The 24,542-nt window shown below is 43.6% G+C and overlaps 1 protein-coding gene across 2 annotated transcripts in view; it reads right to left on the bottom strand.

Moving 5' to 3' along the window:
- The window catches only part of col27a1b (collagen, type XXVII, alpha 1b), a 605,111-nt gene that overhangs the window by 534,195 nt on the left and 46,374 nt on the right, over positions 1–24,542 (bottom strand). For both annotated transcript variants that reach the window (XM_078550110.1, XM_078550108.1), the window contains exon 3: positions 7,975–9,395. In XM_078550110.1, coding sequence (XP_078406236.1) covers positions 7,975–9,395 — 1,421 coding nt within the window. The remainder of the gene's footprint in view (positions 1–7,974; positions 9,396–24,542) is intronic.

The following is a 24,542-nucleotide window of genomic DNA, read 5'->3' as shown; positions in this document are numbered from 1 at the left end:
AGAAGTTCTGACTGCTCTCCTTAGAACAGAGAAGGTTCAGGGGAGTAAAAACAAAAAAAATACTGGAAAAACTCAGCAGGTCAGGCAACGTCTGTGGACAGAAACAGGGTTAACGTTTCAGGTCGATGACCTTTCATCAGAGACGAGCAGAACTTCTTCAAGGTAGGCATTCCTGGGAAAGAACATAGGAACATAGGGCTTAGGAGCAGGAATAGGCCATTCGGTCCTTCCAGCTTGCTCCACCATTCAATAATATCATGGCTGATCTGGCTGTGGTCTCAACTCAACTTTTCTGTCTGCCTGCCATAACCCTTCACTCCCTTGTCTTTCAAAAATCTGTCTAACTCAGCCTTGAATGAATTCGAGACCCAGCCTCCACTGGTTTCTGGGGAAAGAGAATTCCACGTAGTAATGACCCTCTGAGAGAAAATGTTTTTCCTCATCTCCGCCTTATTCTTAAACTGTGCCCCCTAGTTCTCATCTTCCCCACAAGAGGAAGCATCCTCCTGAAGTGGCAGAAGTTCCAGGAATGCCTATCTTGAAGGAGTTCTACACTTCTCTGATGGAAGATCATCGACCTGTAATGTTAACACTGTTCCTCTCCGCAGAAGCTGCCCAAGCTGATGAGTTTTTCCAGCATTTTATTTCATATTCCCAGCCTCCGCAGTATTTTGCTTTTGTATTAAGGTTAATAGGTGTTCAAAATTATGGAAAGTTTTGATAAGAGTAAATAAGGAAAAATTGTTTCCACTAGCAGGAAGGTCAGTAACCAGCAGGCATATATTTAAGGTGAAAGCAAAATATTGCGGATGCTGGAAATCTGAAACAAAAACAAAAATGGCTGGAAAAACTGAGCAGGTCTGACAGCATCTGGGGGGAGGAAGACAGAGTTAACGTTTCGAGTCCGTGAGACTCTTCATCAGAACTGAAGAGAAATAGAAATGAGGTGAAATATAAGCTGTATTTATATTTAAGGTGTTTGCCAAAGGAAGCAGAGGTAGAATAAACATTACAATGGTGATGTAGTGGTAATGTCACTGGACCAGTAATCCAGAGGTCCAAGTCTGGGGACATGGATTCAAATTCCACCTTGGCAGCTGGTGGGGTTTAAGTTCAATTAATAAAATCTGGAATTGAAACTTAGTCTCAGTGATGGTGACCATGAAATGAGCATCAATTGTTGTAAAAACCCATCTGGTTCACTATTGCCCTTTAGGGAAGGAAATTTGCCACCCTCACCCGGTCTGGCCTACATGTGACTCCCAACCTACAGAATGTGGTTGACTCTTAGCTGCCCTTTGAAATGGCTTAGCAAGCCACCAGGTTCAATGGGCAATTAGGGATGGGCAACAAATGCTGGCCTTGCCAGTGACACCACATCCCAAGAAAGAATAAACTTTTTAAAATGCAGCACCGAAGTAGCCTGTGATCAATGAAATGGAAGAGTACCTGTATAAAAATACTGCATACTGGGAGTAAGAACATGGCATGGGCTAGAATTTGCCATGAAAAAAGTTTAAAAGGGTGTAGCCACTTAGAACTATTACAGCACAGAAACGGTAACTTTTGGCCCAACAGGTCAATGCCAGTGTTTATACTCTACACAGGCCTTCTCCCACCTTACATCACTTCATAATTTGATGCATCGCCCATCATGTCTAAACAGCAGCAACACGCAATGAAAATAAGTGCTGGGTACACTGCTAAGTCAGTTGTACAGAATCCTTGACAGACTTTGCTTAAGGTAGGGTGTATAATTCTGGCGACCATGAAATAAAAAAGGCCATCGGGCAGAGAAATAGTGTAGGGGAGAACACCAATAGCGTCAGAGGGGAGAGCTATCAAGAAAAACTAGGATTGTTCAGCCTCATAATGAGATGTTTCTCTGGGACCTGTTTAGGGGTGTACAACATACCTATAAGACATCAGGTTATTGGATAGAACTCTCACCTTTGAGTCAGAAGGTTGTGGGTTCAAGTCCCATTCCTGAGACTTGAGCACAAAAATCTAGGCTGACAAAAATACTGAGGGAGTGCTGCATTGTTGGAGGTGCTGTCTTTCAAATGACATGTTAAACTGAGACCAAGGTGGACAGAAAAGATCCCATAACACAATTTCAAAGAAGAGCAGGGGAGTTTTCCTTAGTATCCTGGTCAATATTTATCCCTTAATCAAATACAAGAAAGCAGGTTTACTGGGCATTATCACATTGCTGTTCAGAGGGAGCTGGCTCTGTGCATATTGGCTGCCACGTTTCCTACATTACACCAGTGACTACACTAAAAACAATACTTCATTGGTTGGAAAGTGTTTTGGGATATCCTGAGGTCGTGACAGGCACTACATAAATGCAAGTCCACTTTTAAATGGGATGGAGAAAGTGAACCATAAGCATTACTTGTGATATTTTAACAACTGGTTTATGAGATTAGATTGGTTAGATTCTCTCTTGTTGGAGGTGATCATTGCCTGGCACTTGTGTGGTGCAAATGTTACTTGCCACTTATCAGCCCAAGCCTGGATGTTGTCCAGGTCTTGCTGCATTTGGACATGGACTGCTTCAGTACCTGAGGAGTCGCGAATGGTGCTGAACAGTGTGCAATCATCAGCGAACATCCCCACTTCTGACCTTATGATGGAAGGAAGATCTTTGATGAAGTAGCTGGAGATGATTGGGCCTAGGACACTACCCTGAGGAACTCCTGCAGTGATGTCCTGGGACTGAGATGATTGACCTCCAACAACCACAGCCATCTTCCTTTGAGCTAGGATTGACTGCAACCAGCGGAGATTTTTTCCCCTGAATCCCATTAATGCCAGCTTTGCTAAGGCACTTTGATGCCACACTTGGGCAAATGTTGTCTTGATGTCAAGGGCAGTCACTCTCACCTCACCTCGGAAGTTCAGCTCTTTTGTCCATGTTTGAACCAAGGTTGTAATGAGGTCAGGAGCTGAGTGACTCTGGCAGAACCTAAACTGAGCATCAGTGAGCAGGTTATTGCTAAGCAAGAGTTGCTTGATAGCACCGTTAATGACCCCTTCCATTACTTTACTGATGATCAAGAGTAGACTGATGCAGCGGTAATTGGCCAGGTTGGATTTGCCTTGCTTTTCGTGTGCAGGACATACCTGGGAAATTTTCTACATTGCCGTGTAGATGCCAGTGTCGAAGCTGTACTGGATCAGTTGGCTAGGGGCGCAGCAAGTTCTGGAGCACAAGTCTTCAGTGCTATTGCCGGAACTCACCAAGCTTCCTCAGACAACACCTTCCAAACCCACAACCACTACTATCTAGAAGGACAAGGGCAGCAAACACATGGGAACACCACCACCTGGAAGGTCCCCTCCAAGTCGCTTAACCTCCTGACTTGGATATATCGCTGTTCCTTCACTGTCGCTGGGTCAAAATCCTGGAACTCCCTCCATAAAAGCTCTGTGGGTGTACCTACACCACATGGACTGCAGCGGTTCAAGAAGGCAGCTCACCACAATTAGGGATGGGCAATTAGGGATGGGCAATAAATACTGGACTAGCCAGCGACACCCAGATCCATGAATGAATAACCGAATTGGCTGAAGACTGGCACCTGATGCTGGGGATCTCCGGAGGAGGCCGAGATGGATCATGAGGCAACCTTGATGGGCCTTTCTCAGCTTCCATCTTATATGGTCATATAAACTGAATCTTTTTAGCTAAAGCTGCACTATGTTTCAGCTCACGGTTCTGAATTCAATGGCTTGAGTTTGTGCAATTCACATTGTTGGATATAGTGCAATCTTTGTCATGATGGATGTAGCCAACTCACATCATGCCTGTTGCAAAGGGGGAACAGTAGTTTTTGTGCAAGTGTGAAGTCCTGTGATGAGTCAATCTATGGCTTACCCTTAAAACTGTTCAATAATATGTGAGAATGATAGCTATCTCAGGCAGGCCACTCATTATTATTCTACATCATGATCATGAATTATGTTGCTCAATAGAGGTCAACTTTTCAATAATTTTAGTTGAAATTCAGCAGTTCCCTGATTGTCAGTTGTGCCCCTGGTGGTGTTGCAGAGATAGCTTTTGGGGTTGCAAGCTGCCCCTCCTCCATGCAGCAATGGTGACTGTGGAGAGGAGGCTAAGTAGTCCAGAGGCTCTGGTGGGACAGCCCTGGATCCGCTGGGTCAACACTGCTAAAATGCAAGGGGCAGTGAGCCCAAAGTGCTCAGGAAACACCCAGGCTTGGGATGTCTGCGCATGTGCAGAGGCCGGCAGCTCTAATGCAGTGACTGACTGACATGTCGGGAGTGCGGGAAATAAAAACAGGAGGTCATGAGGCTGAGCCAGGAGAGTGAGTACCAGCTTCAAACTTTGCTGTGTTTTTGGCTCATTTTCTGCCGGCTGTGCAGCTTCCTTACGTTGGGCCAGCGACCCTTTTGTTTTATTCGCTCATGGGATGTGGGCATCACTAGCCAGGCCAGCATTTATTACCCATCCCTAGTTGTCCTAGTTCAGAGGGCCTTTAAGAGTCAACCACATTGCTGTAGGTCTAGAGTCACATGTAGGCCAGACCAGGTAAGGGCAGCAGATTTCCTTCCCTAAAGGGCATTAGTGAACCAGATGAGTTTTTACAACCATCAGCAATGGTTTCATGATCATCATCAGACTTTTATTGAATTCAATTTCCACCATCTCCCTCATCCCCAGAGCATTACCCTGGGACTCTGGAGCATGGGTTCAGTGACAATACCACTGTGCTACTTCCTCTTAGTGATCACCTAGTGATCAGCCATGATCTCACTGTAGGGCAATGCAACAAGTGGAACAGGGCTCGAGGGGCTGAATGGCCTCCTCCCATCATTATATCTTCTCAAACTTATGCCTTGTTGTCTGAAGTGGGGGCAGGGATGCCAAAAATCATTGTTTCTGATCTACTGGGGAATGAGTGCAATGTCAAGGACACTCGAGTGTCCAGACACTAGACACTAGAATGTCTTCAAGAGCTTGATCTCTTGAGTTTCCAATCAACACTTCTTGTTTACACAGCATTCACGCTCCATTTGTCCTGGAGGGCTGTGGACCAGATGGATTTTTACAACAATCGACAATGGTTTCATGGTCATCATTAGACTTTTAATTCCAGATTTTTATTGAATTCAAATTCCACCATCTGCTGTAATGGGATTCAAACGCAGATCCCTGGAGCATTACCCTGAGTCTCTGGATTACTAGTCCAGCGACAATACCACTACACCATCACCTCCCCTGCTTCACAGGCACTGGGGGCTGGACCAAAAGAGGGGCAAATGAGGGAAGGGGAAAGGAGATGAATAGAGAGTGAGTGAGAGTGAGCGAGTGTGTGTGTCCATCAATGAGTCTTCTGTCACTGAGGAATATGAACTGTTTGGCTGAAACCTTCATTGTACATAAAATAGTTTTTACAAAGCACTTTAAAAACAGATTTTAAATTTATATGAGGTATTTTATGTTGGCCTATAATACGCAAATGTTAATAATTATATACTGAATGTTACTGTGCTGCTTTGTTGCTGTCATGTATTTGCTAGCATCTGGGGTCACATTAATTTTCAAGTGTTAAAATGAGGTCATATAGGAAAATAGTTTATGAAGTGCTGCTTTAATATAAACATGGCTATAGCGTTTTCTTGTTTTTCCTTAAACAATGTTGTAACTGCCACAGATTCTACAATTCTGCTTGTAAGAAAATGAATTAGAAATGCATCCAGTTCCCTACATTTCAGGTTAGTATCAACTGGATGGGTAAAAACTTCAACACGAAAAGCTATTGGCAACAAGCCTGTTGAAGCATAAGCTAAGAAAGAAAGACTTGCATTTATAGCATCTTTCATGACTACTGGGCATCTCAAAAGTTCTTTTCTGCCAATGAAGTACTTTTGAAGTGTTATCACTGTTGTAATGTAGGTAATTGGGCAGTTAATCTGTGCACAGCAAGCTCCCATAAACAACAATGTAATAGTGACCAGATAATCCATTTTTGTGATGTGATTGAGGGGTAAATATTGGCCAGGACATCAGGGATAACACCCCTGCTTCCCTTCAAAATAGCGCATGGAATCTTTTATGTCCACCTGGCAGGGTAGAGAGGGTTTAACGTCTTATATAAAAGGTGGCACCTCCAACAGTTCAGCACTCCCTCAGTACTGAAATGCAGTGTCAGCGAAGATTTTTGTGCTCCAAGTCCTGGAGTGGGACTTGAACATACAATTTTTTGACTCAGAGGCAAGAATGCTTCCAACTGAGCTACAAGAGCAAATGGCCTAAACATGTTATACAAATAAACAAGAATTAGGTTATACTTTGTTGGGTTAGGACATATTTGAATTGTGTTGCTTAAATGTATATCGCTTTTCCATACACTGTTTCTCATTGATGGAAAGCCCAATTTGAAAAAAAAAGTGCTTGTGAGTTCAATTCTGGGGAGATGGTGGTGTGATGGTCATGTCACTCGACTAGTAATCCAGAGGCCCAGGCTAATGCTCTGGGGACATGGGTTCATATCCCAACATGGCAGCTGGTGGAATTTAAATTCAATTGATAAATCTGGAATTGAAAGCTGGTCTCAGTACTGGTGACCATACCGACTATAATCAATTATTGTTAAAAACCCATCTGGTTCACTAGGTAAAGAAATCTGGCCTACATGTGACTCCAGACCCACAGCGATGTGGTTGGCTCTTAACTGCCCTCTGCAATGGCCTGGCTAAGCCACTCAGTTCAAGGGCAATTAGGGATAGCAAACAAATACTGGCATTGCAATGATGCCCACATCCCACAAAAAGAATAAAGAAAAAAATTGGCACTGACTTGCCACAGAAATATAAATACAATTATGAGAGTCTCTCGCTTGTTCTTTCCTCCCATATTCTGTGCTCCAAAACAACTGATTAAATTTATATGGCAGTGTGGTTTATAACTGAATGCGATTCGGCAGTTTAAATAACATGGGACTACACAGAGAAGATCAAACAATGCTGCGTACTTTTGCTACTTAAACTCATGTTACAATTTTAAGCTAGATCTAGGAAAGATGGGAGCAGTTGAAAAAGGTTACATGCACATTGCCTGATTTTTTTTGACCTTGGAGAACTAAAAAGTGCACATTGAGGTTAATAGCTGAAATGCTAGAGGCTATGCCCAAGTATCATCAGAGAAAAATTTACCCGAGAATGTTTTTTTCAGCTGACAGGGTGGTACCTCTGGAAATCTAATAAATTCAAATCCTAGGCTTCAGCAAAAGGCAGATAAAAAATATTCGACATATTCTAAGCACATAAAATGCTACTTTACCGACAAGCCTAATTACTTTCCTGTAAAATTTGATTTTTTTTAACATCCTTGTGGTATTACAAAGCCTATCTTTGTTGATGTTTTGTCAATTGCATTGTTAAGATTTGTTAATGTCATGTCAATTACATTAAGGTTAAGAGAAACAAGTGGTGAGTATTAATTGTCTTTGAGCACATATAATTAGGAGATTGATGGGACATTGGGTTGAGTGGGAGAGCTGTGAGACTGAACAAGTCAATAAACTCCCTCAGTGAAGAAAAGCTCTGTGTCTTGGTTTCAGCTTCATTAACCGGCTTGGATCTTATTAACAATCTTCAATCGTATGTGTTCAGCTTATTGGAGGAAACGGGTAAAGAGCCTCAAAAAATATTTTGACTAATTTGATTGATTTTGGCTTAATTTTCTTCTTATTTATTATCTATTGGTTGCCTATTTTGATTTTACAGTTCGTCATTTTCATTCCGGCTTGCTACTTGCTGACTGGTATATTGCCTACATGTTTGGCTGTAATTTGTTATGTTTCATGAACGGATTTAAACAAAGTGTGACAGATGCTTTATGTATCAATTGTGATAGCTGAGGAGTGACACAGGTTGCTCGGAAGCCAAAAACACCCACTAGACTTACGCTCCATAAACATAATGCAGGTAAAAGAGTCTTACCATTGGTCCCAGGTCCCCTTTTACGCTTAGATATCCTTGAAGCATTGGATCAACGGTAAAACTTTCCATCCCAAAGGTCTGGAATCCATCCGTGGCGGCAGGTGTTACAGAAATAACAGTGTAGGTATCTCTGGAGTACGAGGGAGTTGTTGTTGGGTTTGGCTCAGTTTTCTTTTCTGGTGGCTGTTTGGTCTGTCCTTGTGGCAGTTTTTCCACAAATTCTGCCGAGGTTGGTTTCTGGGTCACAAGATGACTCTTAGCAGACTGGTGTTCGGGTTTCTTTTTCACTGGTGTAGTTGATGTTGGGCTTGCTGTCACGTTTCCAGTTGGTTTAGCTTTCTTCTTGGTGTCTTGCCATGTTGTGTTGCCTGAAGGACCTGGGCTAATCTGTCCTTGCTGCTTCGCTAATCTTGCGTCATTCTTTTCCTCGGACTTGTCTGGAGCTGCGTGAGATAGCATCGTAGGAGGGGTTGCGGTTGGAAGTTTGACATGCGGAGGGAGCTGCAGGAACTCAGTGCTTGGGAATAGTGTTGAAGTCGTCAGCTTCAGGTGGGAAGTGGCAGTGCTCTGGTGTTGTGTTGGCAGCGTGGTGGGCAGGGTTGAGGTACCAAAAGTTGACCATTTATTGGTTTGGGTGTTGAGGTTTGGCATTGTTTGAGCCAAGCCCATCAAAGTTGCACTCTCTTTATAGTTGTCATCCTGTCCAGTCTTCTTATGCAGAATAAATGGGGAAGGAGAGATGGTAGAGGAATTGGGAAAGCGTAGCAAAACAGGAAGTAGCGGAAGAAGATTCGGCCGGTAGATGTCTGCCTGCCGACACTGTTTTTTTATGTATTTGCAATAATTATGAGCTGCCTTTGCAGAGGGATAAATATCAAATTGACAGATGGCTCCTTCAAATTGTACTGAGTGTTGGTCCAATTTTCCCAAGAGGAAGGACCCTTCTGGGTCTAAAGAATCTTCTTTCTTGAAATGCAAATTTGCATTAGTGCGGTTCTTCCCACAAGAAGTATATAGAGTAACCTTTCGGCTTCTGATGTTGATGGCCATGTGGTGCCATTGGCCATCGTGGACATTGTAATCAAAATATACAGACTGTTTGTGTCCTAAGTACACAATGATTTTGCCTGGTATAAACTGCACACCAAGCTGCAGTTTTTTCTTCTTATTTCTAACAGTGAATAAAAAAGCATTGTTGATGCGATGTGAGCACAGGCTCAAAACAATGGCGAGGTTAGTGCCATACGAGGCAGGAATGAGGGCTGCTACGGGTGTCTTGATGCGAGCTCTCTGTGTGAGAATAACGCCCGACTTAAAAGGAATGACCCCCTGAGGAACGGTGTGGGACGTCGTGGAAGATGGCGATGACAGTGTTTGTGCTTTTTTTCCAATAAGGCCCAGCCTTTGGAGAATGTCCACATCTGAAAGATAAAATGAAGAAGTCAATTTAAGCATTAAATCGATGCAGATGAGATATTTTCACCCATCTTTTTTTTTTGTTCAATTCCTTTCTGGGAACATTTCAATTCTACGGTCATTATTCTGCAGACTGGTTAAGCCCAGATGAGGTCATGTTTTTCTGTAGATCAACTCTCTCACTGGCAATTCTTTTGCTAATTTTATCAGACTGTACAGTTTGCAAAGTAGCCAGAATATTTCTATCATAAGCATCAGAAGCAATTCAGTGCCAATAATAGCTTACACTACAAATTGGCTTAAATAACAATTTCCCCAAGTAATACTGCTCTCTCGTTTTGGTTAAACTGCTCAGCGCCGAAATTTGCCTTTCAGGCGTCCGGCAGTCATGATAACCGCAAATCTTGCTTCTTTTTTCTTGTACTTCATGGGTCTTGAGTCTAATCTTGAAGGTTGACAGTTCCTGTCTCAAAACTAACCCTGGAAGTGAACACCACAGCCTCAGAACCCATTGTGTGAAGAAGTTTCTCCTGCCTAATCTTGTAAATCTCTTACCCTTAATCTTGTACTTCTGACACTTTTTGTAGATCCCTTAACTAAATACCTGAAGAAGCTGAAGTGAGTTCCCATTACATTAAGAATATTTTTTTTTAGTGCAGACAACTGACGGTGCCACAAGGTCTCATAAACTGGAGGAAAGCTATATCTTCATTGGTACTGTTCTTTTTTTTTTTAAATCAAATTTCTCCTCCTCCTATTTTTTTTCCCCCCCTATTTACCCTTGGCCATGGTTCAGGACCCAACTGGAGAAATCTTGATTTTAAAAAAAAAAGATTCAGAAAGAGAGAAAATTGTCTGTGTTTGTGTGTTGGAGCATTAAAACCAGCTGATTTAGTGCAGCGCCATTCGTTTGAAACACGGCTGGAGGCTGACCATTCTTCGAGGTAAATGGTGTAATGGAGCCAAAAGAATGAGCTGCTGGAGGAAAATAAAAACCTGGTTGTACTGCACATTAAGCATTGAATCCGTTCCAAACTGGCTTTGATCCAATGCGCTCCAACGCGCATCAAAAAAACCCCCCCACCAGAATCTTAGGTGCCGAATCAATTACTTGGTTAAACCACGATTTTCCTCTGGCGTTGGTTTACACCAATTCAACAGATTCATCGTTAATATTTTTGTCTGCTGATTACAGCACCCGGGTTTCGGTGTAATGGAGCTAAACGCTTCAATAAAATAAACTCTTAAACTCAACTCTTAAACTGAATCAGCATGTCAGCACCGTTGTGCATCATATAAATTTCGGCCCAGGAAGTCACTTGGCTCAGCAAACCGTTGCCAGTGTTAGTTCCAATGTGGAACTATCTCCTTTGATATTGTTTTCATCCTTGCCTGGTGCCCGTTAGTGTTTTCATCAAGTATTTAACTCTGTCTTGAAGGCGTGATTCACTCCGTTTCAACAGCCACTTGTGGTATTTTATGTGAAAAATTTCTTCTAATCTCCCCATTAAGCTTCCAGTGCTAATCCTAAATTCAAGGCCCCCTGATTCAAGGAGTAGTAGAAATAATTTTTAACTCTTTAGTCTTAAACCCAGTCATAACTTTCAATGCTTCAAATAAAATTTCCCCTTGATCTTCTCAGCTGTCCGTTCATTTTCAAGTTTTATCATAAGAACATAATGGCCAGGAGCAGGAGTAGACCACATGGCCCATCGAGCCTGCTCTGCTAATTAATACAATTATGACTGATCTTGGGCTTCAGCTCCACATTCCTGCTCGCTCCCCCTAACCTTTGATTCCCTGAGAGACCAAAAATCTTACTATCTCAGTCTTAAATATATTAAATGATGGCACACCCACAACTTTCTTGAGCAGAGAAAAGATTCACAATCCTTTGAGTGAAGAAATTTCTCCTTTCAGTCCTAAATAATCAGCCCTTATCCTAAACTATGTCCTCTCGTTCTGAATTCCCCAGCCAGGGGAAACAACATCTCAGGATCTACACTGCCTAGCCCTTACTTAATCTTGAATGTTTCAATGAGGTCACCTCTCATTCCTCTAAAAGAGAATATAGACCCAATTTACTCAGCTTTCCATCATGAGACAACTCTCCCATCCCTGGGACCAATCTAAAGAACCTTTACCACACTGCCTCCAATGCAAGTACATTCTTCTTTAAATATGGAGACACAAACCCAATCGTAACCTCACCCGATCATCCATGACGTCATCCTGCTTCTTTCCTGTGGCTCCAACATCTTTTCTATGACAAAATGTGAGAAGTGCACACTGCCCTCCAATTGTGACCTAATCAATGTCAACTGCGGATTCAACATCATCAATTTGCTTATGTATTCAGCATCCTTACATAAACTCAGGAACACCACTTGACTCTTACTGAATGTTTTCCACAAATGCTACTTTGTGCATGAAGAAGTGTGTGCCATCTACAAAGGTGCACTGCAGCACACATCAAGACTCCTTCAACAGCACTTTCCAAACCCGCAACCTCTACCATCCAGAAGGACAAGGACAGCAGATGCATGGAAACACCACAACCTGCAAGTTCTCCTCCAAGTCACTCACCATCCTGACTTGGAAATATATCACCTTTCCTTCACTGTCGCTGGGTCAAAATCCTGGAACTCCCTTCCTTACGGCATTGTGGGTGTACCTACACCACAGGGACTGCAGCAGTTCAAGAAGGCAGCTCACCACCACCTTCTCAAGGGCAACTTGGGCCTTGCCAGCAATGCCCACGGCCCAAGAACAAATAAATGAAAAAAATACACTGCATTATTAGCCCCAGAGTGCGATAGAGGAACAGGCACAACTGTTTAGACGTGTTTTATTCTGATATTCTTGGAAAATCAGATTAATTGTGTATCAAGGAACAGGAGAAATATGGTTAAATCAAAGTTCTTCAACCCATAAATTTAGGCTGCTTTTAAGAAATGTCATAACGATGTGTTTTTAAAAGATGCAAAGATATTGGGGATGATCTGGAAGACGCTGGAATTGGAGAAGTGCAGAGATCCCAGGAAGTTGGAGGAGATGGCAGAGATAGGGACAGGCAAGGCCATGGGGGAGTTTGAAAACAATGGTGAGGTTTTAAAAATTGGCGCATGGCACAACAAGGAGTCGTTGTAGGCCAATAAAATGGGGAACGATGCAAGTTAAGATACGGGCAGCAAAGATTTGGATGCGTTCGATTTTACAGAGGGTGCAAAAGGTGGGAAGCCTGGCCAGCAGGGCATTGGAATAGTCGAGTTTAAAGACAGCAAAAGCATGGATGAGGGTTTCAGCAGCAAATGAGGTGAGGCAGGGCGGAGGCCAGTGATGTGGTGGCAGTAGGCAGTCTTAGCGATGGCAGGGACAACAGAGAACTCGGGACCGTGAAACAAGTCAGGATCAATTTTAATTTTAATCAGCATACTGTTACCAATCCTTCGCAGCGCACATCGAACTCATGTTACCAAATTTTAGAATTACAAATAAGGACTTTTGAGGCTGAATCTCTAAGCCCTAATGGGGTGAGCACGAAGGTCAGCAGGCACGGGATTTCACACCGCCGGTCAGTGTGCCAGTTGCCTGGCTCCATCCCGCCCTAGGTCATTTTCCTGGAGCAGGAATGGGGGTGCAGCAGGGTTACCTGCCCGCAAGTGGCGGGCAACCAGTCGAGATAGCTAATGGCCACAAAGCCTATTGCCAGAGGCCGACTGGGATTTTCCAGTCAGCCACCAGGTTCCTGCAGAAAACAACGAAGCAAAACATGAATTCCGAAAATAGGTAAAAATGGAAGGTTCCGCGCTATAGTGTATATTTATTGTATTCAGCCATTGATAAACGCACTGGCAAAAGTCTGAGCCTTGGAAATTTTTCTCCTAACCTCCCATTGCCCATTTAATCAACATAGAATCAGGTACCTTGCAAATGGTAGGAACGGAAGCTACAAATAACAACTGGTATTCGTATAGCGCCTTTAACGTAATGAAACATCCCAAGGCACTCCAGAGGAGAATTAAAAACAAAGTATGCCACCGAGCCACATAAGGGAGATATTAGGTCAGATGACCAAAAGCTTGGTCAAACAGGTAGTTTCTAAGGAGTGTTTAAAGGAGGAAAGCGAGGTAGAGAGGCAGAGGGGCGTGGGGAGGGAATTGTAGAGTTTTGCGCCTAGGCAACTGAAGGCACGGCCATCAATGGTGCAGCGATTAAAATCAGGAATGCACAGGAAGCCAGAATTGGACGAGCACAGCTATCCTGGAGGGTTATGCGGCTGGAGGAGACTACAGAGTTAGGGAATGGGAAGGCCAAAATCTATAAACCAGTGTAGATCTCCAGAACTACCACTGGCCCAAATCTTCCAACCGGGGTCGGAATCCCTTGTTTCCAGCCCTGATCAGACAAAAAAAAACTACCCACTTACCTTCCTCCTATTTTTCTGGTCAAACATCCACTGGAAGGTCCTGGAAAATCTCCCTCAGCCCTGGACACCTCAGGGTCATCAGCAAAGGGAATCCGCACAGAAGCCACGCTCCCTTTTTACAGCATTAGGGGCCTTATTCTGATTAAGTAAGAGTTTAAATGCCCCAAAGGCTCTTTGAAATGCTATGAAGAGAAGCTCTGCCAATGCCGATACGTTCATCTTTGCAACCCGCATTAGCACTTTGCCTCTCATTTAAAAATCACTATTTTGTTCGGTACAAAATAAAACAATGCACCAAATCTCGTTCACTTTATTAAAGACAAAAGAAAACATATTCTCAAATTTCTCAGCATAGATCAATTTTTAACTACTGACTGCACAACCACTATCTGGGGTCTACGAGAATATATTTTGTACCAAACCAAGTATGACACTTATTAACTGTGCCACTGGGGGAGCTATCTACAGGAAATTCATGGGGTGTGAATTTAACCTTTTAATTAAATGCAAGAAAATGTTTTTTACCTCCAGAATCATCAACCTACTATTGACATCACTGAAAAACGTAGCTTCAAAAAGTATGATTTCAGAGAATGTAATTTTGCTCGTAAGTTGTCAATTAATTAGAGAGAAAGTTAGAGTTAGTGAATGAGCGTATGAGCGAATGAGTGTGTGAGTGGGTGGGTGAGTGAGTGGGTGAGTGTGTAAGTGTGGAAGGGAGTAGGGTGGGTGAGGCAAGTGGGTAAGGGGGTAGGGGTGACAGCTGTGTAGCGTGGCGAGGTCTGGTCAGGGGGAGTTGGGTGGTGGAAGGTAGTCAGGTCAGGTCAGAGTTGAGGGGTGCTGGGGTGCGCTAGTCAGGTCGGGTTGGGGGATGGGGGGGGGGAGGGGAAGAGAGTCGAGGGGGCGTCAGTTGTACTTACCCAGGAGTTATACAAGGATTTTTCTGTCTAACATTTCCTGGGTAACTTCAGGTTAAGTAAATTGGAAGTGTCCGAAGTCTCTGACTCGTAACTCAGAGTCGGAGGCTTTTTTGGAGGGTCCCGGGGTGCAGGGGCATTGCCCGTCAGAAGTTCAAACTTTCTGGGCAATTCACATGAAGTCAGTGCGTTGGCACTTCTGAGGCGCCCCGAAGCACAACTTGAGGGGGGGTACCTTCAATGATCTGGAGACCAGAAGGTCTGGGCCAATATTGCACACGTGTGAGACCAGTTTCTGTTTAGAGGGTCACAAACCCAAATTAAACCATCCATTCAACATTACTCCCTTGGCAAGAGAAACGCAATTCTGCACACGTGTGCCTTCTAGCTCTGCTCACTGGACAGTTAAGCTTTAACGTAACTAAGAGAGACATTTGGCTCTCTGCTGACACTTGAAAGATTAAAAACGTAGCTGTAGAAGTTCACAGGCAGTTCAATGACTCCAAATTAAAACTGCACAGTTTCCATTGATGGTGAAAGTGAAGATGCACAAACTGTACAGCAGAACTGACCCACTGATGTCTCGATTTGTTCAGTTCTTTCCTGTCTCACTATATGTTGCATATTTCAAATCTCGGCATGCCAAATACAGTTTATAAAGATCAAAACTTTAAACGAAAAGAGAAAAACATTGGGAAAACCTTTTATTTGAGGAATAAAGACTACATGTAGTTGAACCACCAAGCTTGTGCATCAGCGTATTAGCAAATGGTAGACTGAGTTATGTGGGTATTGCTACATATGGACAGAATTAAAGTCGGCTGCTCCATAGTATTCTGTTTGTCTCCGTTTTCTAAACAAAACATTTTAATTACAATTGCGCTCTCCCAGCAGACCGCATCCTTCTTCAATCATAACAGAATCTGTGTTTAATACAAGAATAGTGCAAAAGCATGACATCTGCCTCAGAAAATAACGGCACAAATCATTCCAAAACAGGCCTGAATCTTTCACATTTAATATTTTGAGCACGGGGGGTCTTTATTGCAAGAATTTAAATACAAATTTAAATATAAATTTTAACCTGTTACTGTTTTCTAATTTGGACCGTTTGAAATTGAGATAAAAAGAACCATCTTAAATGAGGGTATTAAATATTTGAGAGGTTAAACAACTTGATTACTTCTTACAATCTGCTTTCCCTCTTTATTCCCCTTGTTGGGCCCCACTTTATTCTCCCTCTCCTTTGCTCTACACTTCCACCTTTTGGCAGGATGGTGGGCTGATCTTGGCTACGGACTTTTCCACATCATGGTGGATGCCAAGAATCTGACGGTTTTGCTAATTCCCTTTTTTTTTAAACTGACGTAGAATTGGTGCAAAGAATCATTCTCACAGCAATCAAGAAATTCAGAGACTGTATTCAAACTATTTCCCCTTCCTCTTCTAGAGACAGTGACTCATGCAGCAGCGAAGTTCCTTTCGGCAGCCCTCTAGCATCTTAGCCTGAGACCCAACTTTGTGTTCAGGCCTTCACAGTGAATGCTGCCAGTTCATCTGACCTTGAGAGACTTCTCAACTGAACCCAATCCTGTTTGCATATGGGATTATTTAGCAATCAGAAAACACGAGCATGGACTGATTTGTCCTCTGCCAAGCCTAAAGCACTGAAGCAAATTTGTAGCATCTCACCCCTGCCTTCGCTGTGCAAGGATCTGAGGGCTAACTGATGACACCAATTTTGAACAAAAGAGGGATGGTGCATGAATGAGTCAGGAAACGTGTGAACCTTGAAAGAAAGCTGAGTCCTCAGAAATTGCGCTGATAGAGCAGGATGTGAGTGTTATGGGAGAGATGACCTTGGAGTATGGGAGACTGTTGGGAAAATGATGAGTGACAGGGAACAGTATGTAAGGTGTGTGGGAGACTGGGGAGCAGTTGGTAGCGAGGGGTGGGAGGAGGGGGATGTGGGGCAGAGAGGGGAATAAACTTCAACATTACTGAGTCACATATTTATGCCTTAAAATTCAGAAAAATCTAACTCAAATCCACATGACGTTGTATAATTTTTTAAAAAACATTAATTCATTGTTTTTGTGCATTACTACTCTTAATCCAATCATTTTGGAATTTTCGTATCCCTATTTTAAGGAAAAAAATGACCAAGTATGTGTTATGTTACTCATATCAGTTCATTGTTCTCACAGCATTCATCACTATTAGACATTGATTGTGTATCCTGGCTCTGCATCGTTGTAAACAATATTACCTTAACTGAAAACATACTTCAATGTGATCAGACAGGTGCTAGACACACATAGGAAACTGCAATGTTACTGGTAAACCTGTTTGGAATTATTGCAATCAGAGCGGATTGAATACTTGTACTGACTTCTTAACCACAACTAAGAAATGACTACAATTTCCCCATCTGCTGTTTTGACATAGTGATTAATGTACATTTAAACTGCATTAAAAAATTCATTAAAATAGTGGACAAATTAATGGAATGCAGATGTTTTGATTTATCACAAACACCGACCACAGTGAACTCTAGGCTTATATTTTCATAATTTTGCGATAAAACAAACAATACTTAATTTGGGGATTAGTCCCTATAGTTTTCTTTAAATCAATGAGAACGTCATGGCCAGGATTTTTGCCCTCGTCAGGCGGGCTCGGCGGGGGGGGGCAGAAAGGGAGCGGTCGGGATGCCAATGGCCGCCTGCGATTGGGTTGCTAACGCGATTTCACACAGGTGGGCCAATTAAGGCCTGCCCAGCGTGAAACACGTGCTGCGGCGCTCAGCACTGCCTGTGTGCAGGGGCGGGGAGGAGGGCAAGTGGGGAACTGCGCACAGGAAAAGCTCCCTGAGGCACAGAGCTGCCGCAGGGAGCTGGAGAGCTCTGAAAATGCGAAATAAAGATTTTTAAAATGTTAAAAAAAAACATGTCCCATCATGTGACTCTGTCACATGAGCAGGGACATGCTATTAATGAAATGTTTGAATTTTTGTTTGCTGCTGGAAACCTCATCCCGCCCGTGGATGAGGTTTCCTAAAAAAATGTAAAGGCCGCTTGGCCTTTTCATCTGACCGCCAACCGTAAGGTTGGACGGGCAGTGAAAAATTGAATTCAATTATAACTTTCATGGCCTTAATAGGCCTTTTAATTGTCGGCGGGCACGCTGCTGACTCCATCCCACGTGCACCCGCCAACCGAAATATCGTGCAAGTGCGCAAATGACGTTGGGACACTGGCCCGATGTTATTGAACGTCATTTTATGCTCGTTCGGGTCGGGCTCGCGCCCACCCGACGAGGTAACAATTCTGGCCCGCGATACATTCTCTTTCATAAGGGCACCTCTAGCCAACCTGAGTGCCGAACTATGGAATTCAATATTGGAACCAAGGTATAGCTAGATGAAGAAAGGTCGACATCTATCTGGTTCACTTTGATAGAATAATAATGGGATTATTGACTACTTTTAGCAATTAGTCTACAACAGACACCCAGACTGCACATGGAAAGCTCAGTGTGGACAGCTGGAATCCATTGGTCCAAAGTCATCCATTCCTCCCAAGCCTACTACAATCACCAGCTGACAGATTTCAAATTACTGATTTCTTTCAGAAAATAACACCATTTATTTAATTTGCATCTGGATGAATCAACATTAACTGCTCCCACCATCTCCCGTGGCAAACAGTTCCACAGATTGATTACATGCTTACCATAGTATTATTTTAACTGTTTTAACAGTCACTTGGTAGTACAGAACTTGAGTATTGTTGAAAAGAGAGGCATGTTGTTGAAGCTTTTCGTCTTGACAAACACAAGAGTGCCAAGTTTCAAACAATCATAACAATTTATACTAGAGGAGAAGCAGGTGCTGATTGATTGGCAAGCTGACTTCTGATTGGCCGAGGCATTGCCATGGGGAAAGCAAGGGGGAACAACAGGCTTTCCTGAGCTCCCGGTAATTCAAAAAAGGAGCAAGGCTCAAACGTATTCCTTTTGTTTGCAGAGAGCGGGTCCCTGCGTATGACTGTCGCTTCTAGCGAGCGTAAATGAGCCACGTTACAAGCTTTGTCTGATTGCCTCACAAAATTGAGCAAGAGCAGGAATAGAAGTGGAGAGTTCCTGCTGGAGGGTGCAGGAGCCTCTAAGCTCTGCTCAGCTGGATGCAGATGTTAAATCTTAGGGGCCGTCGACAATGAGGATAGTTCTGGTGTAATTGTGAAGGATGTTCAAGGTGCTGGCCGGCTTTCCAGCCACGGACTTGAAGAGACTGTCGTAGCCTGAGTGGCATGATGTTGCAGGCCTTTGCGATGATGTCTTCATCCATGCAAAGAGGGGCCAAGGGCATGGAGCATCAAATGCAACAATCAAAAAAGTACATGCTGGCCCTCACCAACGGCTTGCACATTCTGAATGTCACCCTAAACAGGGTTGATCAAAGCCTAGCTTTAGTCTGTCAGCATCTCACTGATGTGCATAAAATGAATTCCGGCTTATTGTTAGCAGGGAAAGTGTGGCTGAGCCATGAGAGGGAAGATGGACCGAGAGAACATGGACATGGGGACTCTGCTCAAAGCGGTTCCAGTTCCTGCCCTTTGCACCCCCTCCCTTCAGTCTGTGCCCCACCAACTGCCTTGTGTCCTGATGGTCAACTCTGCCCTGAACAGGTGGGGCACACTTTGCCAGGGCTCTTACAGACCCCAAAACCCAGAGGACATCAGCCAAGAGCATTTCAGCAGTTGGAACCGGGATTGGAGCAACCTGTGTTCACCTCTGTTGAAGCCACAGGGGTTGCACAACGTAGGAGTAACAGAAAAAAGAGCAAAGATCTGTAGTTGCACAGGCTCATGTATATGGGTGAGTTACACAATGTGAGATTGTTAAGTTTCTGTTTAGTTTTTGAGCCACCTAAATATTATTTGTTTCCACCACTTTCCCATTTTTATCTGTTGCCTGAAAAGTGGCCCTTTCGATTATGATGAATGGTAAGACAGGACTTAAAACTGTGTAATGGTGGTCTGTGTAATGGGATGCTTTATTACCTGTAGGACTGTTTTGTGTTGGGGAGGGAGGGCGGGTTCAGCATGTGGCTGCCAGATGCAACCTAACTAAACTGAGGCTGCAATGTGCACAGCTGTTGGTGTCACGGCCGTATCAGGTTTCTCCTCCTCCAAAGAGGCACCGCAATCTGTCCCTGGCTCCTCCTGCACTTCCAAACCTGGTTTCTGCATTGTATTGTACAGAGCAGAGGACACCACGATCAATCAGTCGCTCTCAAGATCCTGACTAGTGCATATTGAAGGACACCTCCAGATCTGTCCAGGCACCTGAAACCCATCTTCAGCATCAAGATTGGTTGCTCAATGACACTTCTCATCATCACATTCAATTGTAGCACTATTGGGCCTCATTGCTTGGGCTGCTCGTGGGTGGCATCAGTTAAGTTTAAGTGGATAGCTGATAAGTCCATTTTGAGGTGCGAGGAGCTCAGAGAGGGTGGACTGACGCAGGACAAATGCATCACAACAGCTCCCGGGAAATCTTGTGCGCACATCTGCATAAATAACGTTCTCGTGGTTGCAGCCCAGAGGCATATTAATGGACTTTCCCAACACTCCTGAGGTGATCTGCAGGTACCTTGACTGCTAAGTTTACAGTTGATGCCACTCTACACCCAGTGCAAAGGCAGCCAGAGTCTCAAACCCTCATGTCCTAAACCAGAGCACCCGTTCATTGTGACTGGCATCATGGGTGATAAGGTTTGCATAATTGCCTATGCTGGCAAGCTTGGCATTGATTACCAGTGTGACACATTTGTGAGTGGTTGACTGCAAAATGCGCCTAATGTCTCCTGCAGATCCCTCAAAGGAATCCAAAGCAAGGAAGCTGAGGGTAGTTGTGACTTTGACAGCCACTGATAAAGCATGGCACCAAGTTATTTTTTTATTCTTTCATGGGATGTAGGCATCGCTGGCAATGCCAGCATTTGTTGTCCATTCCTAATGTCCTCAAGAAGGTGGTGAGCCGCCATCTTGAACCACTGTAGTCCATCTAGTGTAAGCACACCCAGAGTGCTGTTAGGAAGACAGTTCCAGGATCTTGACCCAGCGACAGTGAAGGAACAGCAATATAGTTCCAAGTCAGGATGGTGTGCGGTTTGGAGGATAATTTATAGATAGCGGGGTTCCCATGCATCTGCTGCCCTTGTGCCTAGGTGGTAGAGGTCATGGATTTGAAAGGTGCTGTCAAAGGAGTCATGGCAAATTGGTCAAATTGGCAGCATCTTTTCTTCCAGCCGACAGCAATTGGTGATGTCTCTTAAGAGGCTGGTGTTCAAACCTGACTTCTACATTGCATTGTACAGAGCAAAGCACACCACAATCAATCAATCGTTCTCAAGATCCTGACTAGTGTGTATTGAAGGACACCACCAGATCTGTCTAGGCACCTGAAACCCATCTTCAGCATCAAGATTGGTTGCTCAACGACACTTCTCATCATCACATCTTCAATTGTAGCACTATTGGGTCTCATTGCTTGGGCTGCTTGTGAGTGTCATCAGTTAAGATCCTCTTCCTGTGTAATCTGTTGCAGGAATCGCATCCTGCGAGTTGGAATTCTGAGCTCAGCTCACTCCTCACTCCTGTAGAGCTGCAGGTCTGTCAGGAGGAGAAGGCTGGTGCTGCTCAAACTGTTGGTCACCAGGCGGCTGCTGCAGTTTATGCTGCTGCAATGTGGTTGACTCTTAACTGCCCTCTGGAATGTCTTAGCAAGCTACTCAGTTCAAGGGCAATTAGGGGTGGGCAACAAATGCTGGCCTTGCATGCCCTCATCCCAAGAAAGAATAAAGGAGAAAAAAAAAACCCATGCTGGACTGATATGTAACAGATGGAAACTGGAGATCAGATGCACAAACTTCCACTGTAGTGTAGGTCACCTCCAAAGTAGCAGCAATCAACTCCAAAGTAGCAGCAATCAACTCCAAAGTAGCAGCAATCAACTCCAAAGTAGCAGCAATCAACTCCAAAGTAGTGAAAGAAAACACTCAAAATAAGTGCTGTTATCAAAAATCTTTCACTTAGGCAAGGAAGCAGGTGTGAACCCTCGGTACTTGTGGAATTTTTTGGCACTCATTTCTTCAATTGCTGCTTCCACTGGCAAGATCCAGGATATCCTAGAAAACCCATCCACCTAAAATTCCCATTCAAAATCACCGCCCTAAGAGCTTTTAATTACTTCTTAATTTATTTAAAATTGGCAACCTGCCTTTCCCGATGGGGAAGTTTCCTCACACAGAGCTGAACACGCCGCAGTTAAATGCACCCAGCAAGTGAGAGATCAAGGACCCCCCCCAATTTGGACCAGACATTGGGGTCCCGAAGCCCAAGGGAAGATCCACCTCTACCTGAACACAATGTTATTCAGGGAACATACATAATCAAGCATGCACTATTCACCAAATTAAGCAAAACTCACTGAAATCGGAATACACAGCATGCAGTACTCCGGTCAATTATCGTTCCCAATGCACATCCAGTATAAATGAGACAAATAAGATTGCACAAGTACTAATTACCCATTTAGGTTCCAAATCTTTCTGGTCACAATCCAGCTCAGGATGTAACTGTTTGTATATGCCTTAAGTGTTACAGCGCAGCGCTCGACTAGATTTAGAATTAATTTAGTTGTACCACTTCTGTATTCGACCCTGTGCTGTGTAACATTCTGGCTTCAATGAAGAAAATAATAAGAAACACTCTTCACTCAGAATCTGTTTTAGATACATCTGTCAGGTGTCAGCCCTTGGCAGTATGGTGCAATATCTGCTGAGGAAATCCCTCATTCACATCATCCAGCTACAAATTTAGCTTGAAACAGAGTGAAGGTTCTTAAATTAGATTTGAATAGTTGATTCAGTAATAGATGCAATGTTTAACTCTGTGAGCACAACTGCCATGAGGTCTAACAAGGGGACCCGGGCTAAAAGCTGGACATTCTGCATACAGTCCGCAATAACAAGCTAGTTTTTAGAAACTGTGCTGTTTGCCATTTCAGACATCTGTGAATTGTTCTCCCTAAAAACTTTGCAGTTTCCTTCCATATTGGCCAACAAAACAGCAACAGATATCCACTTTGCAATACAAAATTTTCATCTTGAATTACTCTCCACATTAGTTTTCTCATCTTCACTGTAAGCACTAAGTGCTTACGGCTTTCACTATTATCCTCTGTGTTTTTGGATGGTGCCCGGCATTATTAGAGTGTGACCTTTACATGCAGGCTGATCTCGTGGAGTGTTTGCAAACAATGCATCATAAACAGAGTATAATAGTTGGGAATTTGATGGGAGCCAATTTCTCTGGTAAGTGGTTGGTGAGTATATATCAAACTGAGATTTAATTTGACATTTTGAACTTAACTTGGAACTTTAAAAATTGTAGGGAAACTGCAAGTTAGCTAACAGAAACAGTCAGTCAGTGGCAGTTAACTTGCCACGGCTCCTACAACAGCACCTTCCAAACCTGCGACCTCTACCGCCTAGAAAGACAAGGGCAGCAGTCACAGGGGAACACCACCACCTGCAAGTTCCCCTCCAAGTCACACACCATCCTGACTTGGAACCATATGGGTCAAAATCTTGGGACTCTCTTCCGGACATCACTGTGGGTGTACCTTCAGCACACAAACTGCAGCAATTCTAGGTGTGGGGGCAGGGCACTCACCACCACCTTCTCAAGAGCAATTTATAGCGAGGGACAATAAATGCTGGTCTTGACAGCAACACTCACACCCCATGAAAGAATAAAAAAATCTATCAATCAGCCATAAGTGATTGCCTGAATAGGTGCTAATTATTATGAGCAAGAAGGTGATAGCACTTTTTACTTGGGTGAGGCTCAAAAAGGTATGAACGAGATTGCCAATTTATTTCCTTACAATGAGGATTCGTGGCCACTGGATTGACACTGGCTCTATATGCATTCACTGAAAACTAGTCCAATGGTGACAGAGGCGAGAATTACACAATCAGGGCAGTGGTGTGCATTCAGGCTGGGGAGTCTTTAATCATCAATAAAAACAGAAAATGCTAGAAATACTCAACAGACCTGGCAGCATCCCAGGAGAGTGAAACAGAGTTAACGTTTCAGGTCGATTACCTCTCGCCAGCAAGTGAGCCGAAATGCCACAGGGATTAAAATGTCGGGATTGTGCAATCCAGCCCCATTCCCGACCATTGAAAACTTCACAGTTGCAAACCAAGCCACTGACGAGGCTCCGGTGGAAAGCACACGGGCGCCTCATTAACAGGGTTTTGTGAGAAGCGTGAGCACACATAAGGAGGCAGCAACAAAGGTGGAAGACTTTACAGATGAAAGGAGAAAGGGAGCGTTCCCCTATAGCAAAGTCAAGCAAACTTAAACTCAGTTTGAGGAATTTTGTAAGTGTGTTGTAAACTGACAACAGGACGAAAGTAATTATGACTAAAACCATTTGAACCATGTGGGAAAAGACATTTTAACATCTCAAAAGTGCCACATCTTGACTGGATGATTAATCTCTGCAATGAATAATGGTCTCTAAGGGACAGGCCAGGTTAGCAATGAAACATCACAACTTCCAGATCAGATCAGTGAGCAAGGAAGATAAGCTAAAACATATGTTCCGTCGCACCTCAAAAGTGCCACACCTTGAGGCATCATACACACAAAGGTGCTCAAATATCATATTCATAAATCAATAACAAATAGCTGAACAATCTTGGAGACGTATTAAAATTGATATTT

The sequence above is a fragment of the Cetorhinus maximus genome, chromosome 10 (assembly GCF_964194155.1).
Source record: "Cetorhinus maximus chromosome 10, sCetMax3.hap1.1, whole genome shotgun sequence".
NCBI lineage: Eukaryota > Metazoa > Chordata > Chondrichthyes > Lamniformes > Cetorhinidae > Cetorhinus > Cetorhinus maximus.
This window is presented reverse-complemented; position numbering and strand designations above follow the sequence as displayed.